At 44.4% G+C, this 13530-nt stretch overlaps 1 protein-coding gene across 1 annotated transcript in view; it reads right to left on the bottom strand.

Annotated features, from left to right (window-relative positions):
- The window catches only part of JHY (junctional cadherin complex regulator), a 124446-nt gene extending 113993 nt beyond the window's left edge, over positions 1-10453 (bottom strand). Inside the window, exon 1 of the mRNA XM_036276991.1 lies at positions 10116-10453. Within this exon, the coding sequence (XP_036132884.1) occupies positions 10116-10453 (338 nt within the window). The remainder of the gene's footprint in view (positions 1-10115) is intronic.
- Between the last annotated feature and the right edge of the window lie 3077 nt (positions 10454-13530).

Here is a 13530-nt window from a genome sequence, read left to right as displayed (position 1 = left end):
TCAATCAAAAAATTACTAAAATTAGAGCATATTTCTAGTACAATTAACATCCTTTGCACACATAATAAAATATTCAATAACTGGCCATTTTGCCTGTTGAGGAGGTGAATAAAAGCATTGCTATTAATCATTTAGCAGTTATTTATTTGCTACTTTATTTTAAGTAGCCAGTTAAATTGAAACTGCACATGTTATTATTGATTTAGGTTTAATTTAATCCTTTTAAACAGAACAATTATTGCCAATTTATATGCCATTAAATCTTCCATGCATATGAACAGCAAATTCAATTTTTATATAAGTATAAAGTTTTTAATGTGTCTTTAAGAACTATAAAATTGACAATTGTTTCCAAGGGTTTCTGAATTCTATGCTCATCTCAATCTTTTATCAACAGCTTTGAAGTAAATAAAATGGGGGGGAAAAAACGAGACCCCAAAGGATTAAAAAATCACTTTTGCAAGTATGAAATAAAATGGTTCCTCAAATACACCGGAATGCTTTAGGAAGGTTATTTGCAACCCAGAAAATTTCACTTAATGCAGGCACATATTCTGCCCAAAAATCTAAACATTTTAATAGAAAAAAAGTGGTTTAATGTACTGAAGGCCAAAGGCCATCTACGGAAACACACAAACTAAGGGGCTGGATTGTTACCTAGTGAATTTTATTTACAGCAATAATATAATGTGGATAATTCCATCTACAATCCTTTCTTTTCTTTGACAACAAATTCTTTTCTTTGACAGCAGAATAACCAGATATTTGCCCTAAATTATTAGACTTGCTAGCAACCATCTTGATCAAGGACAATCTGTGAGTTAAATGAAAATAACTGGTCAAAGAAGGTGTGTTGGTGATTGCCACGTAAAACTCGAGCCCTCCTTCTATGGAGTGTGCCTTCGGTGAAACAAAGACTGTCTTCACCAAGGAAATGCTGTGTGGCCGTATCTAACGACGCCGTTGCTCTCACTCAGTGAGTTTACATGCTCCTGCCAGGCGAGGGACGCTTGCTGTTCTTGTCACTCTCTAGAAACAAGGACCAAGAGTCAGGGCCCAGATTTATGAAATTTCCAGGTGTTACACTTTCTCAGTCTAGAATGTCTTGCATTCTGAATGCCAGGTAGGAACAGCATTGGGATTCCCAGGTGGCTGTGATGTCATGGGTAAAGCAGGTCTTGACACAAGGGCCCTAGTCCAGATTCTGCCACTGAGGGAACTTGAGGGAGTCGAACCACTCTGGGCCTCAGGGCCCTCTTTTGTACAACACGGGGAGGGCTGAGCTTTAAGGGCCCAACAGCCTTAAAAGTCCATTGTTTAATAGCTGGGTTGGGCCTAGCACATGAAACTTGACAATGTATAGTAAGTGCTGGGAAAAGCTTTTACTTTAAATTCAATACATTAAAAATTATAGTTATTAATGCTCTCTAAAATTTCAAACTTGTCAGAGTAGAAATAAATGAATACCGTAAAGGTCAGGAATTAAACTACTATTTCTTTAGGAACTTGGCAACAATCTTCTTAATCCTCTTGATGAACTCATAAGCCTGCAGGTGATACGAATTTAAATCACACTTGGTAAGGTTTCAAACTCACTATGTATTTACTGATTTTGACATAGCAATGCATCCCTGTTTTGAAATAAGCTGGAAAGGAACTGGCTGTTCTCTGGGGCAATAAACCCAGAAGTCGTGAGACCACAGCACTTCTGGTGGGGACTCTGCCTTTAACAGACGCCATTCATGCCCTCGCACACCCTTTAATTCCTTCTCGGACTGCTCGTCTGTCACCGTGGCACCATGCCTGCTCTGAGGAGTGCACCGGGTTTCACTACAGCAAGATCTGAGCGCAAATGAATGAACATAAAACAGAAATGACTAATACCTATAACAAAGTCAAGTCTCTGATGTAACTATTCCCACGTGATCTGAAATAACTAAAATGCTAGTAGCTATCCCTCCAACACTGTTGAAACCCCTAGAATAAAGTGTAATGTAGATGAAGAGGTTAGCCAACCAATCTATCTTACAGACAATAGAAATCAACATGGAGGAATATTGCTAGAAACCAAAAGAAATGAAAGTTGATCCCTGCAAACTCTCAGATATTCCTAGTAATACTAGGATATCAGACCTAGCAATACACCAGGATATCAGACTTAGCAATAACACCAGGATATCTGACTTAGCAACAACATCAGGAATCTGACCTAGCAATAACACCAGGATATCTGACCTAGCAATAATACCAGGATATCAGACCTAGCAATAATACTAGAATATCAGACCTAGCAATTATACTAGAATATCTGACCTAGCAATAATACCAGGAATCAGACCTACCAATAATACCAGGATATCAGATCTAACAATAATACCAGGATATCAGACCTAGCAATAATACTAGGCTATCAGACCTAGCCTCAAGTCATCCTTACACTCCCAATCAGTACCAAAAAAAAAAAAAAAAAATCAAAACTCTCTAACCTGTGAGAAAGTAGTCTGTCCCCAGCTTCAATATTTCCAATGTGTTGTACAACACAGTCTGGTAAATTTAAGGGGTAATGAAAATGCTGAGTTTCGGTTCTGACCCACTATCCATTCTGGTTGTCCAATACTGCTCATTAAGACCTAGAAATCATCATTCAATACAATTCTTGTATTATTAATTTGAAACAATATATATAGAAGCATTTCAGAAGAAAAATTATATACTACGACAAAACAATAAAAATGCAGTTATTATTATTTTATGTTTTTATTGATTTTTTTTTTGAGAGAGAGAAAGATAGAAACATGGATGTGAGAGAGAAACATTGATATACTGCCCCTGATGCCCCCTACTGGGGATCGAGCCTGCAACCCGGGCATGTACCCTGACCAGGAATCAAACCAGGACCTCTCAGTCCATGGGACGATGCTCAATCCACTGAACCACACCAGCTGGGCAAAAATGCATTTATTATCGCTGAGTCCCTTTCTTACTTTCAGACAATTCCGAATATTCAATTTAATCTATAATTCCTTATTGTTCCTATCTCCTGCCCAGTAATTTCTGGCACAAGGGTGTTTATTAGACAGAATATGGGAGCTTTTGTGAAATAGTGCCCAGGCCTAAGAGGGAGACATCTGCAGACCTCAATGAATAGAAACGTGTCTGTTCTGGAAGACATGTGAGGAAATAGTCTGCTATGACCCTGCTACCCTAAGTAAAACAATTAATGTTTGTTCATTCGGAGGGCACCGAATCCTTTAAATATTTGTATCACTTTGATAAAAAGTTATTTTACATGCATGTGTTTAGTCCATATTAAAACTGTTATATCTGGCCTCAGTTTAGTCCATATTAAAACTGTTATATCTTTAATATTTCTTAGATAGTAAAATTGAATCTTTTATCAGCCTTTGATCACCTAACTAGACATTTATAATTACAGGTGCAGGCTCTGCCAAGTTGTAACTATGTCCACTTACTCAATTCTCAAGTCTTAGTTCCTTATCTGCAAAATGGGGACGACAGGGCCTTCCCAAGAGGCTCCTGTAGGTAAATGAGATCATATGCACAAAGCAAACAGGTCTACAAAGGGGGGCTCATTATTTCTGAGTCGTCTTGTGAACAAGACTAGATTCGCATAAACACGTGCTAGGTGCCGCCTGCTGCGCTCCGGCGCGTTTGAAGCACAGGCGGTGAAGGCCCAGCGCTCCTGCAATCAGTCGGTCTCCTTCCTCACTGCGGCAGGGTCACAAGGCTAGTTCTGGAGTGGGGTTTAAGGATTATCATGTGAAGATCCTCTCTCCACTCTTGATTCATTCACTACAGTCAATGCAGCTCCAATTTCAATTAAGAAAAGTGTTTTCTCTAATCCATTCACATTGAACTAGGGCCTGACTTTGGTGAGACAGGAGGAGTAATTGCTCTGAGGGAGTCCTAGTAACGTCCAAGCACAAGAGTAGGGCTCAAGGACTCGTCAGACAGCTTTCAAAAATGTTGTTTATGAAAGCAAGAAGAAAAAGATTGTCCTTGGTTTTAAGGCAAGACTGGATGGATTTTCTGAACTACCATTCCCAGCATACCATCTGCCTCAGAATGCAAGCATACTTGAGTTTACACTGAGAGTCTGATGTTAATTTGTGTGCTTCATGGCTCATATACTACCAGCCCCAAGAAACAGTGCACCGGGCAAGCTTCCCAAGGTTCAGGGGAGGCGGAGGAAGGGCCAATAACGAAACACTCACACAAATCCTAGTTCGAGGCATTACCTGGCTAAGTGCTGCAGTTCTGTTTTCCTGTGTAGTGGAGAACTGTCCTCCTAATGTCCAAAGTATAACCCATTCTAACCCTAGGGATTATCATCTATCATTTAACATCTCCAAGGCAGATCAATGTCAGAAAAAGAGCATTGTTTAAGGATCTCTGAATCAGAAGACCAAGACCCTAATCATAATGCTTATTTTTGTAAGTTTTTTTCTTTTTAAAAAAATTTATCTTTATTGTTGAATATATTACAGATGTTCCTCATTTTCCCCCTATTAACCCCTGCCTCCCTACTCCCGCCTTTCCCCACACTGTTGTCTATGTCCATTAGTTATGCATATATACATATAAGTTCTATGGTTTATCTCTTCTCATCCCCCAGACCCTTCCCTTTGAGGTTTATCAATCTAACAACCAATTTGTACTTCTTAATACCTTACCCCATTTCCCCAACCCCTCTCATCTGGCAACCAACAAAATGTTCTCTGTATCTGTAAGGATGCTTCTGTTCTGTCTCTTCATTTTGTTTGTAGATTCAATTGTTGATAGATATATATTCACTGCCATTTAGTTTGTTCATATTTTTTATCTTTTTCTTCAAGAAGACCCTTCAACATTTCATATAATAATGGTTTGGTAGTGATGAACTCCTTCAGCTTTGTCTTGTCTGGGAATCTTTTTATATGGCCATCGATTCTAAATGACAGCTTTGCAGGATAGAATAATCTTGGTTGTAGGTTCTTGCTTTTCATCACTCTGAATATTTCTTGCCACTCCCTTCTGGTCTGCAAAGTTTCTTTTGAGAAATCAGCTGACAGCTTTATGGGAACTCCCTTGTAGGTAACTAACTGCTTTTCTCTTGCTGCTTTTAAGATTCTGTCTTTGTTTTGAACCTTTTGCATTTTGATGATGATGTGTCTTGGTGTGGGCCTCTTGGGGTTCATCTTTTTGGGACTCTCTGTGCTTCCTGGACTTGTATGTCTGTTTCCTTCACCAAGTTAGGGAAGTTTTCTGCCATTATTGTTTCAAATAGGTTTTCAATTTCTTGTTCTCTCTCTTCTCCTTCTGGTACCCCCAAGATGTGAATGTTGGCACGCTTGAAGTTGTCCCAGAGGCTCCTTACACTACCCTCATTTTTGGGGATTCTTTTTTCTCTTTGCTGTTCTGATTGGGTGTTTTTTGCTTCCTTATATTCCAAAGCGATGCTTTGCTTTTTGGCTTTACCTACTCTACCATTGAATCTGTGTAAAGTATTCTTTTTTTAAAATTTTTTTTATTTTTTATCCTCACCCGAGGACATTTTTCCATTTTTTGTTCAGGTAGAGCGGGAGGGAGAGAGAGGAAGAGAGAGAGAGAGAAACATTGACCTGAAAAGGACACATTGAGTGGTTGCCACCTGCACGACCAACCAGAGCCGGGACAAGCTGCAACTGCGGTACGTGCCCTTAGTGGGAACTGAACCCAGGTCTCTCTGGACCGCAGGCCGACGCTCTAACCGCTGAGCCAAACCAACCAGGGCTGTGTAAATTATTCTTTATTTCAGTTAGTGCCTCCTTCATTTCTGACTGCTTCTTTTTTATGCTCTTGAGGCCCTCACTAAGTTCACTGAGGTTCTCACTAAGTCTATTGAGCATTGTGTGTGGCATATTGAGCAGCCCTGCTGATGGCAGAGGACCTGTCCTCAGTGTAGGGAAAGTGGACTGAGGAGGGGCCTTGCTTTGGGGCCATCATGGAGTGAAACCAGTCAAGGCACTAATAGACCCTGAACACAGAACTCAATGAGGCTCTTTGTAAAGACTGAGTTCGAGCCTGGTCCTGAGTCTGTTTCTTCCTGTCTTATTTCCAGCCTCCTTTCTTTCTCTGGGAATACTGAGTTGAACCAAGTTGATATGCTTTTGAAGGGATCTCAAAGTTCAGTACCAGTGATAAATGCTGTCAGTGAAGTGTGGCCACTGCGGAGGGTAACAGGGCTCGGGAGAGTCCTGCCAGCCACCGCGATGCCTGGCTGTGCCCGAGGAGAGAAGCAGGTGTGGGGAGGCCCTGAGATGAGCGGCACATAAGGAACGTATTCTGCAAGCTGACACATTTTGACGTAGACGATAAACACACAGGGGGCAAAGAGACTACCAGACGGCAAAATTCCAACAAGAGGCAACGATAACAGCAGCAGTATCTCTTTGTACAGGCCAGTTTGTAATTTCCCTTAATCACTGTCATCATGTGAGAAAGTACACTTACAATGCCCAGTTCACAGATGAGGAAACTGAAGCCAAGAGAGAGAAAGTAACTCGTCTAACATCACAGTGGTGTGAGGGGATGTTTGTTGTTTTGCTATTGTTCTTTTCTTAATTTTGACAAAATTCTAACCAACAGAACAGTACAGAGAAAAACACTTGTAACCCTATTACTGTATTTGTTTCAGATATATATTTAAAGACAAAATGCTACAGGTAAAGTTTTCTTGTTCCCCTTCTCAAATCCATTGCCGTTTTCTTCCTGAGAGATAACCAATACATATTTCTTCTTAGCAGTCTTTTATTTATTTCTGCCATGATTAATTTATAGTTAGTGGAGAAATGTGTATCTATAATGAAGAATTGACAGGGCTTGGACAGACTAGATATGGTGACTGAAGGAACAAGAGAAGCCCAAGATCACTTTGGTTCTAGTAACATCTGCAGCACTTAGAGAGTCACTGTCCTGAACACTTCACGTTCATCATCTCACGTAGTCCTGTGGCAGCTCTGGTAGGTGGACTCTATAATGATACCATTTTAAAGGTTGTAGATGAGGCTTTAAAAGGTTACATTACACCTCTTTCTTACATCTAGTGAGTGGTGAAGCAGAAAACTCAGGCAGTCTGACTCTGTGCTTGAAGTCATGTTTTTATTTTATTTTTTCCCATCACCATTTGTCCCCTCTATGCCCTCTTTTACCTGCATGTTTTTCTTATAGTTCTAATCTAAGAAAGTCATGGTCTCCTAGGTGATAAACACTGGCAGTTTCATTTACAGAAAGATCTTTGTGATGGACAGGTATTCTTTTTAAAAAAAATTTTTTTTTTTTAATCCTCACCCGAGGACATTTTTCCACATTTTATTCAGATAGAGTAGGAGAGAAAGAGAGAGTGAGAGAAGCATCGACGTGAAAGAGACACATCGAGTGGTTGCCACCCACACGACCCAACCAGGGCCGGGGACAAACTGCAACCGAGGTACGTGCCCTTAGCGGGAACCGAACCCGGGTCTCACAGGCCAACGCTCTAACTGCTGAGCCAAACTGGCCAGGGTTGGACAGGTATTCTTGTCTGTATTTTCAAGATGAAACCAAGACAAGGATCCATTGAGTGCAGTGACCTCATTTCCCAGTTTTGAGTTTTTCCTCTTTGAGTCGATGCTCAGGGATCCAGCTTTAACCTTGCTCTTTACCCAAGACAATGTAAATACCACTCAATATATTTCAAAATTAAGAAAAATTCTTACACTTCCGGTCAAGATGGTGGTATCACGTCCTCCTACAACCTCATCAAAGTTACAACTAAACTACAGAACAACCATCATTCAAAACTGCCTGACATTGAGCTGACTGGAAGTCCTACAACTATGGAATTAAAGCAGCAGCCACATCGAAACTGGTAGGAGGGCAGAAGCAGACAGGCTGGTCTCACACCCACGTGTGGCTGAAAAAAATTAGAAGAACACCTTGGCTGGGAAGGTCCTCCCTGAGGACTGAGGGGTCCCCGTCCCACACCAGGCCCCACCTCAAGGTTCCAGTGCCCAGAAGAGAAATCCCCATAACTTCTGGCTATAAACAGCAGCAGGAAATGAGGCTGAGAGAGGCTGAGGCTGCTGGAGCCCCAGGCAGCTCCTCTTAAAAGGCCCCAGCAATGGGGAGGCAGCTTGAAAGGCACCAGAAACATATGGGGGAAGAACTGAATTGTTTGGTGTTGGAGTGAGGGCTGGAGAGGGGGCTTTCTCCAGGACAGGCGTGCTATTAGAGGCCTTTGTTCCTTTGGTGAGCCCTTCCCTGGGGCGGCAGGCGGCCACCATATCTGGGACTCCAGCAACCTGCTCACACTGGTTGCCCTGCCCTGGTGATTCCCTGCAGCCCTGCCCCACCCACCTTTCAAGCCCACCCAAGCTGTTTCCAGTTGCTTTACCATAGGATCCACCTGTCTTGGATCCTGCTTCATTTACCCCTAATTTTAGAAAACCTAACATATGTATAACTTATAAACAGCCAGTCCCTGTTCTCAGTACTTCATATATATATTAATTTATTTTAACATCACAATAACTCTGTAAGGTAACCATTATTATTATACATTGTTACCCATGAGGAAACTGAGGCACAGAGAGATGAAGTGGACTTGGCCAGTCATACAGCTAGTAAGTGGAAGAATTTGAACACGACGATCTGTTTCAGACTCTATGTACTTCACTACCACACTAAAACCTCTTTCTAATCAATAGCTTTTAACCTCCATACTCTATCACATCATTTATTTTTTTATTTTATTTTATTATTTTTTTTATCCTCACCCGAGGACATTTTTCCATTTTTTCTTCAGATAGAGCGGGAGGGAGAGAGAGGAAGAGAGAGAGAGAAACATCGACGTGAAGGGACACATCGAGTGGCTGCCACCTGCACGACCAACCAGGGCCAGGGACAAACTACAACCGAGGTATGCGCCCTTAGCGGGAACCGAACCCGGGTCTCTCTGTACCGCAGGCCGACGCTCCAACCGCTGAGCCAAACCGGCCAGGGCTATCACATCATTTATATTTTCATTAAAACTGAGTAGTATTGCATACATTTATTTTTTCTTATAGATTTTGGTAGCGCATAGCATAAAGTTAATGCTCTATCAACACTGATGATTGGAAATTGAATCTTTATATGATTATATAAGCCCTAGGAGGTACAGACCTCCAGAATGCATCTGACTGACATTTTTAGCAACCCTGGGAGGTAGGCAGGCTGGTTTACTTAACAGGTGAGAAAAGGTGAGATGCAAAAGAGTTAAGTGACTTATTCTACATCATACACTAAAAGGCAGGGCCGGGACTGAATCAAGACCATACGACTTTAAGTTATGGCATTTTGCTCTACCAGCCTTTCTGGGGTTTCTCCAAGGTGAGTCAGCAGTGGAGACACCTGGAATACATACAGGAAATAAGGAGCACAAGAAAAGCAGATTCCTTTATGAGTACCTCTCTTCGCGTTTTGCATGTGTGTGTGTGTATTTATTTATATTTTTGAGAGAGAGAGAGAGAGAGAGATGGGTTTGTTGTTCCACTTATTTATGCATTCATTGGTTGATTCTTGTATGTGCCCTGACTGGAATTAAACCCACAACCTCGGAGTATCGGGACGATGCTCTAACCAACTGAGCTACCAAGCCAGGGCTCCTTGTCTTTTGCATATTTTTTAATTAAAAAAAAAAAAAAATGTCGCCCTGGCCAGTTTGGCTCAGTGGTTAGAGCGTCGGCCTGCGGTCTGGAGAGACCCGGGTTCGGTTCCCGCTAAGGGCGCATACCTCGGTTGCAGTTTGTCCCCGGCCCTGGTTGGTCGTGCGGGTGGCAGCTACTCGATATGTCCCTTCACGTCGATGTTTCTCTCTCTCTCCTTCCTGTCTCTCCCTCCCACTCTATCTGTACAAAAAATGGAAAAATATCCTCGGGTGAGGATAAAAAAAAAAAAAAAAAAATGTGGCCAAGAGCCTGGCTCCTAGCTGTCCTTAGATGCGGGGAGACCCATCTCACACACATTGCAAGGCGCTCTCACTTGGGACAGTACCAGAAATCATTTAACAATGCATTTCAGAAACCACTGCTATCTTACACAAGGCAGTTCCTTACCTGTGGTTCCCGCCATTGCCCTGGGTACGGAGGCGGTCACTGCTGAGCACCTGCGCCGCCCTCCGGCTGGCTTCCTCCTCGCTCTCGCTCAGGCTGTCCTGCGGGGAGCTCCCCTCTAAGCTGTCAGGCTCCATGTTGTCGTCCTGGACTTGGTCTTCAGGTTCAGACTGGGAATTAATCTCTTGAGTGAGGCTCTCTGAATCAGCTTCCAGGGAGTCTTTTGAAATTAGATGGAAGCCTTTTTTCTTAAAAGGTGATTCTGTGGACTGAACCTTTAAGTTGGCATGATGGACAGGAGACTGAATAGAGAGCTTGGGAATTAATTTTCTATAACTCATCTTAAAAAAATACAAAAATTAACAGGATACTCTTGTTGACAGGAGCAGTTGGCTGAATATTTAAAGTTGTGGTTCACAAAAGCATTACCTAAAAAAAGTATATTTATGTTACTTTGTGACTACTGAAGTATCTTTAATTCCAATGCTAATAAAGATGTAAATGAAGACAATAACTTAGTAATATTACCTGCAGGCTTTTATGTATATGCTTTTTAAAAATATATGTAATTGATTTTAGAGGGAGAAGGAGAAAGAGAAATATCGATGAGGAAGAAACATCGTCAATCGGCTGCCTCCTGCACGCCCCCTACTGGGGATGACGCCCAACCCTGGCCTGTGCCCTGACCGGGAATCACACCTGCCACCTCTTGGTGCAGGGACGATGCTCATCAGAGCCACACCGGAGGCTGTGTGCACCCTTCTGTGCGTGAGAAAGGTCTGCTGGAAATATCATTGTGTTTTGCTCTCTGCAGGAACACGTCTGATGAAGAGCTTCTCCGGGCCTGAGAGATCAAGGGCAGCTTCATGGAGGAAATGAAGTAGCTGAGTGGAAGCTCAATCCTTTTCTAGCTTCCAAGGGCCTGTGACAGACAGGCCTGGACAAGCCACGTGGTAATTATGGACAGGACCTTGGTGGACTTATTTCAAATACCCAGGGTACTGACAAATACGCCATTGCTCAGTTGTATTCACGGACAGAGGAAACAGGTTCATGGTCTACCTTGAAGGTAGAGAGGGCAAGAGGGTGGTTCGCACAGTCAGAGCTGTGGAGAGGGAGCTGCTTGTTCCTGGACCTATACTGGCTGGTGTCATCACTGGGAGGCTTCGCTATACACAGGAACATGTAATTCGGGGGTGGGGAGTCATTCCATGGAGACCAACCTCAGCACAGTATATAAAAAACACAATAATGATTAAAACTGTTTGCCAAAAGCTTTGGCAGCCCTGTGAATTCCACCGTGAGCGGTTTGGAGAAGAGGTGGATGTCCCTCCATCTGAAGGAGACGCGGTCCTGGAGGGTGCTGGGAGATGGGCCTGCTAGCACCTGGGGTCTCCTCTGACACGCTTCAGTGTCCTTCCAAGTGAGCCCTCCTGCCTCAAGGTGCAATGAGACGGTTTATGGAAAAGGTGGTTTGACCTCACATCAGACTGAAAGGAGACGTTTTTGGACTGTGTTTCCTTTCATCTCTACCTAGCATTTCTCTGCCCCCACCTCCCGGCCTTCTCTACCTCTCGGCCTCCTCTCTGCCTCCACCTCTCGGCCTTTAAGCCATTTTCCCCTGTAGGTCAGATAACAGAAACCTTCAGCATCAGAGATTACTGTAGAATTTGTTTTAAAGGCTTGCTCTTGTCTTTTTGTTTGTTTGTGTTTTTCTTGGCAGATCCTAATTATAATTAAACAACAGGAACTTGTTGCTATTCCAAGCGTTGCTTAGGTTGACTTTGTTGCTAAGGAACATCATCAGTTCCTTGGAGGAATGCATTTAACAAACAAAACAGACTAAAGGTAACATTCATATTTAAATATTATTGTCTAACTGTAAATCCTAGTTTGCGGTATTAAGTCTCTTATTTTAAAAATACATCTATTTCATTCTACTGTATTATTTTAACATTGGTGAACCGATTAACTGTTGCTTTTTAGGATATTTTTACAAGCAGCAAATCAGTCAAGTCACTGAAAGTTTTAAAACAAGACTTCAAGCCACTATACCTAAGATCTTAAAGAAAAAGCTTAGTCGTTATATTTCAATTTAGACATGCTCCTTCATCAAATTAATTTCTTCAATTTCTCTTTTTTTCTTAAGTGAGATAGATTAGTGTCTCTTGGAGTTAATCGATAAACAATGTGCGTAGAAGATGCTACTTCTTCCCTTAAGAGAGTAATGAACTTTGAGAGGGCTGAGGAGGCAAAGCCAAGTCCCACGGAAGTGGGTCTTCCTCGGAGGTCGGGCCGTGGAAAAGCACGGGCGGGGGCAGCACGAGAAAGGGGGTTTCGGAGGCAATGACCGCGACTGCCTAGTGGTAGGACAGTTTTTCCCTGAAATTTCTGACCAAGAGGCACACAAATCCAAGGGAACGAGACCGACGGGGCGGGTAGGCCCTGGGAACCGGCGGCCCGGAACTGGTCGGGGTCTGGCCCCCAGCACTGGAGAAGGGGCTCCGCGGTGGCCTAGAGGACCCTGCTTGCTCACCAAGCTGACTGGTAGAGAAACGGGGGCCCTGTTGGGGACAGGCAGAAGCTGCCCACAGGGGCGTTCGGGTCTGTTTTCTCCCTTTGCCTTTGCTGAGATGGATAAGACTGGGCAGCGGGGGGCGGCTTAGGGCCCAGCAGCGCCCGGTCCGGCGGGTCTGGGGCCCTGGACGGGCCCTAATCCTCCGAGGACAGAGCAGCTGTGGGAGCAGGGCCCCAGCCCTTCCAGATCCCGGCCGCCAGCCCTGGTCCTGGGTGCGGTGGGCGGGCTCCTCCGAGCTCTCCCCGCCCCATCCCGTGGCCCCGGGAGACGTCCTGCCGTCCCCACTCCCAGTCCCCGCTTCCCGCCCCTCCCCCGGCGCGCCGCCCACCCGCTCGGCTCCGGGTGCAACCGCCCGTCACCTGCCCGGCGCCCGTCCGCGCCCCGCATCCTCCGCGCCGCCGCCGCCCCGCCGCCCTCGCCCTGGGCCGCGGCACCTACCGCGTCCCCTTCCGCCCGCGTCGCCCAGCGCTGCCCTGGAGACCGAGGCCCCGAGCGACTCCGGCCTGGCACCGCCGTGGGCAGGGCCGCACGGGAGGGAGGAGCCGGTGCGGTCGCGGCCTCCGCGTCCGGGGACACCTGCTCCGCAGGAGAGTGTGGGGACCGCTGGACGACGGCGCAGGGCCAGACCCCCGGACCCTCGGACCTCTGGACGAGGCGGCTGTCGGGCCACCCTGGCTCTCCCAAGGTGGAAAGAAAGCAAGGAAAGGCCGGCCACCAAGTGGGAGGAGACATTTGCAACAAACACTGCCGAGAATAGGTGAAGAACTGCAAATCAGGGCAAACAAGCCGTTCAAGAATGGGCAAACTACTTGAACAAAAATTGCACAAAAGAAATCCAAA

The sequence above is a fragment of the Molossus molossus genome, unplaced genomic scaffold (assembly GCF_014108415.1).
Source record: "Molossus molossus isolate mMolMol1 unplaced genomic scaffold, mMolMol1.p scaffold_m16_p_22, whole genome shotgun sequence".
NCBI classification, from domain to species: Eukaryota; Metazoa; Chordata; class Mammalia; order Chiroptera; family Molossidae; genus Molossus; species Molossus molossus.
Note: the sequence above shows the minus strand (reverse complement) of the source record. Positions and strands in the feature narration are given on the sequence as shown.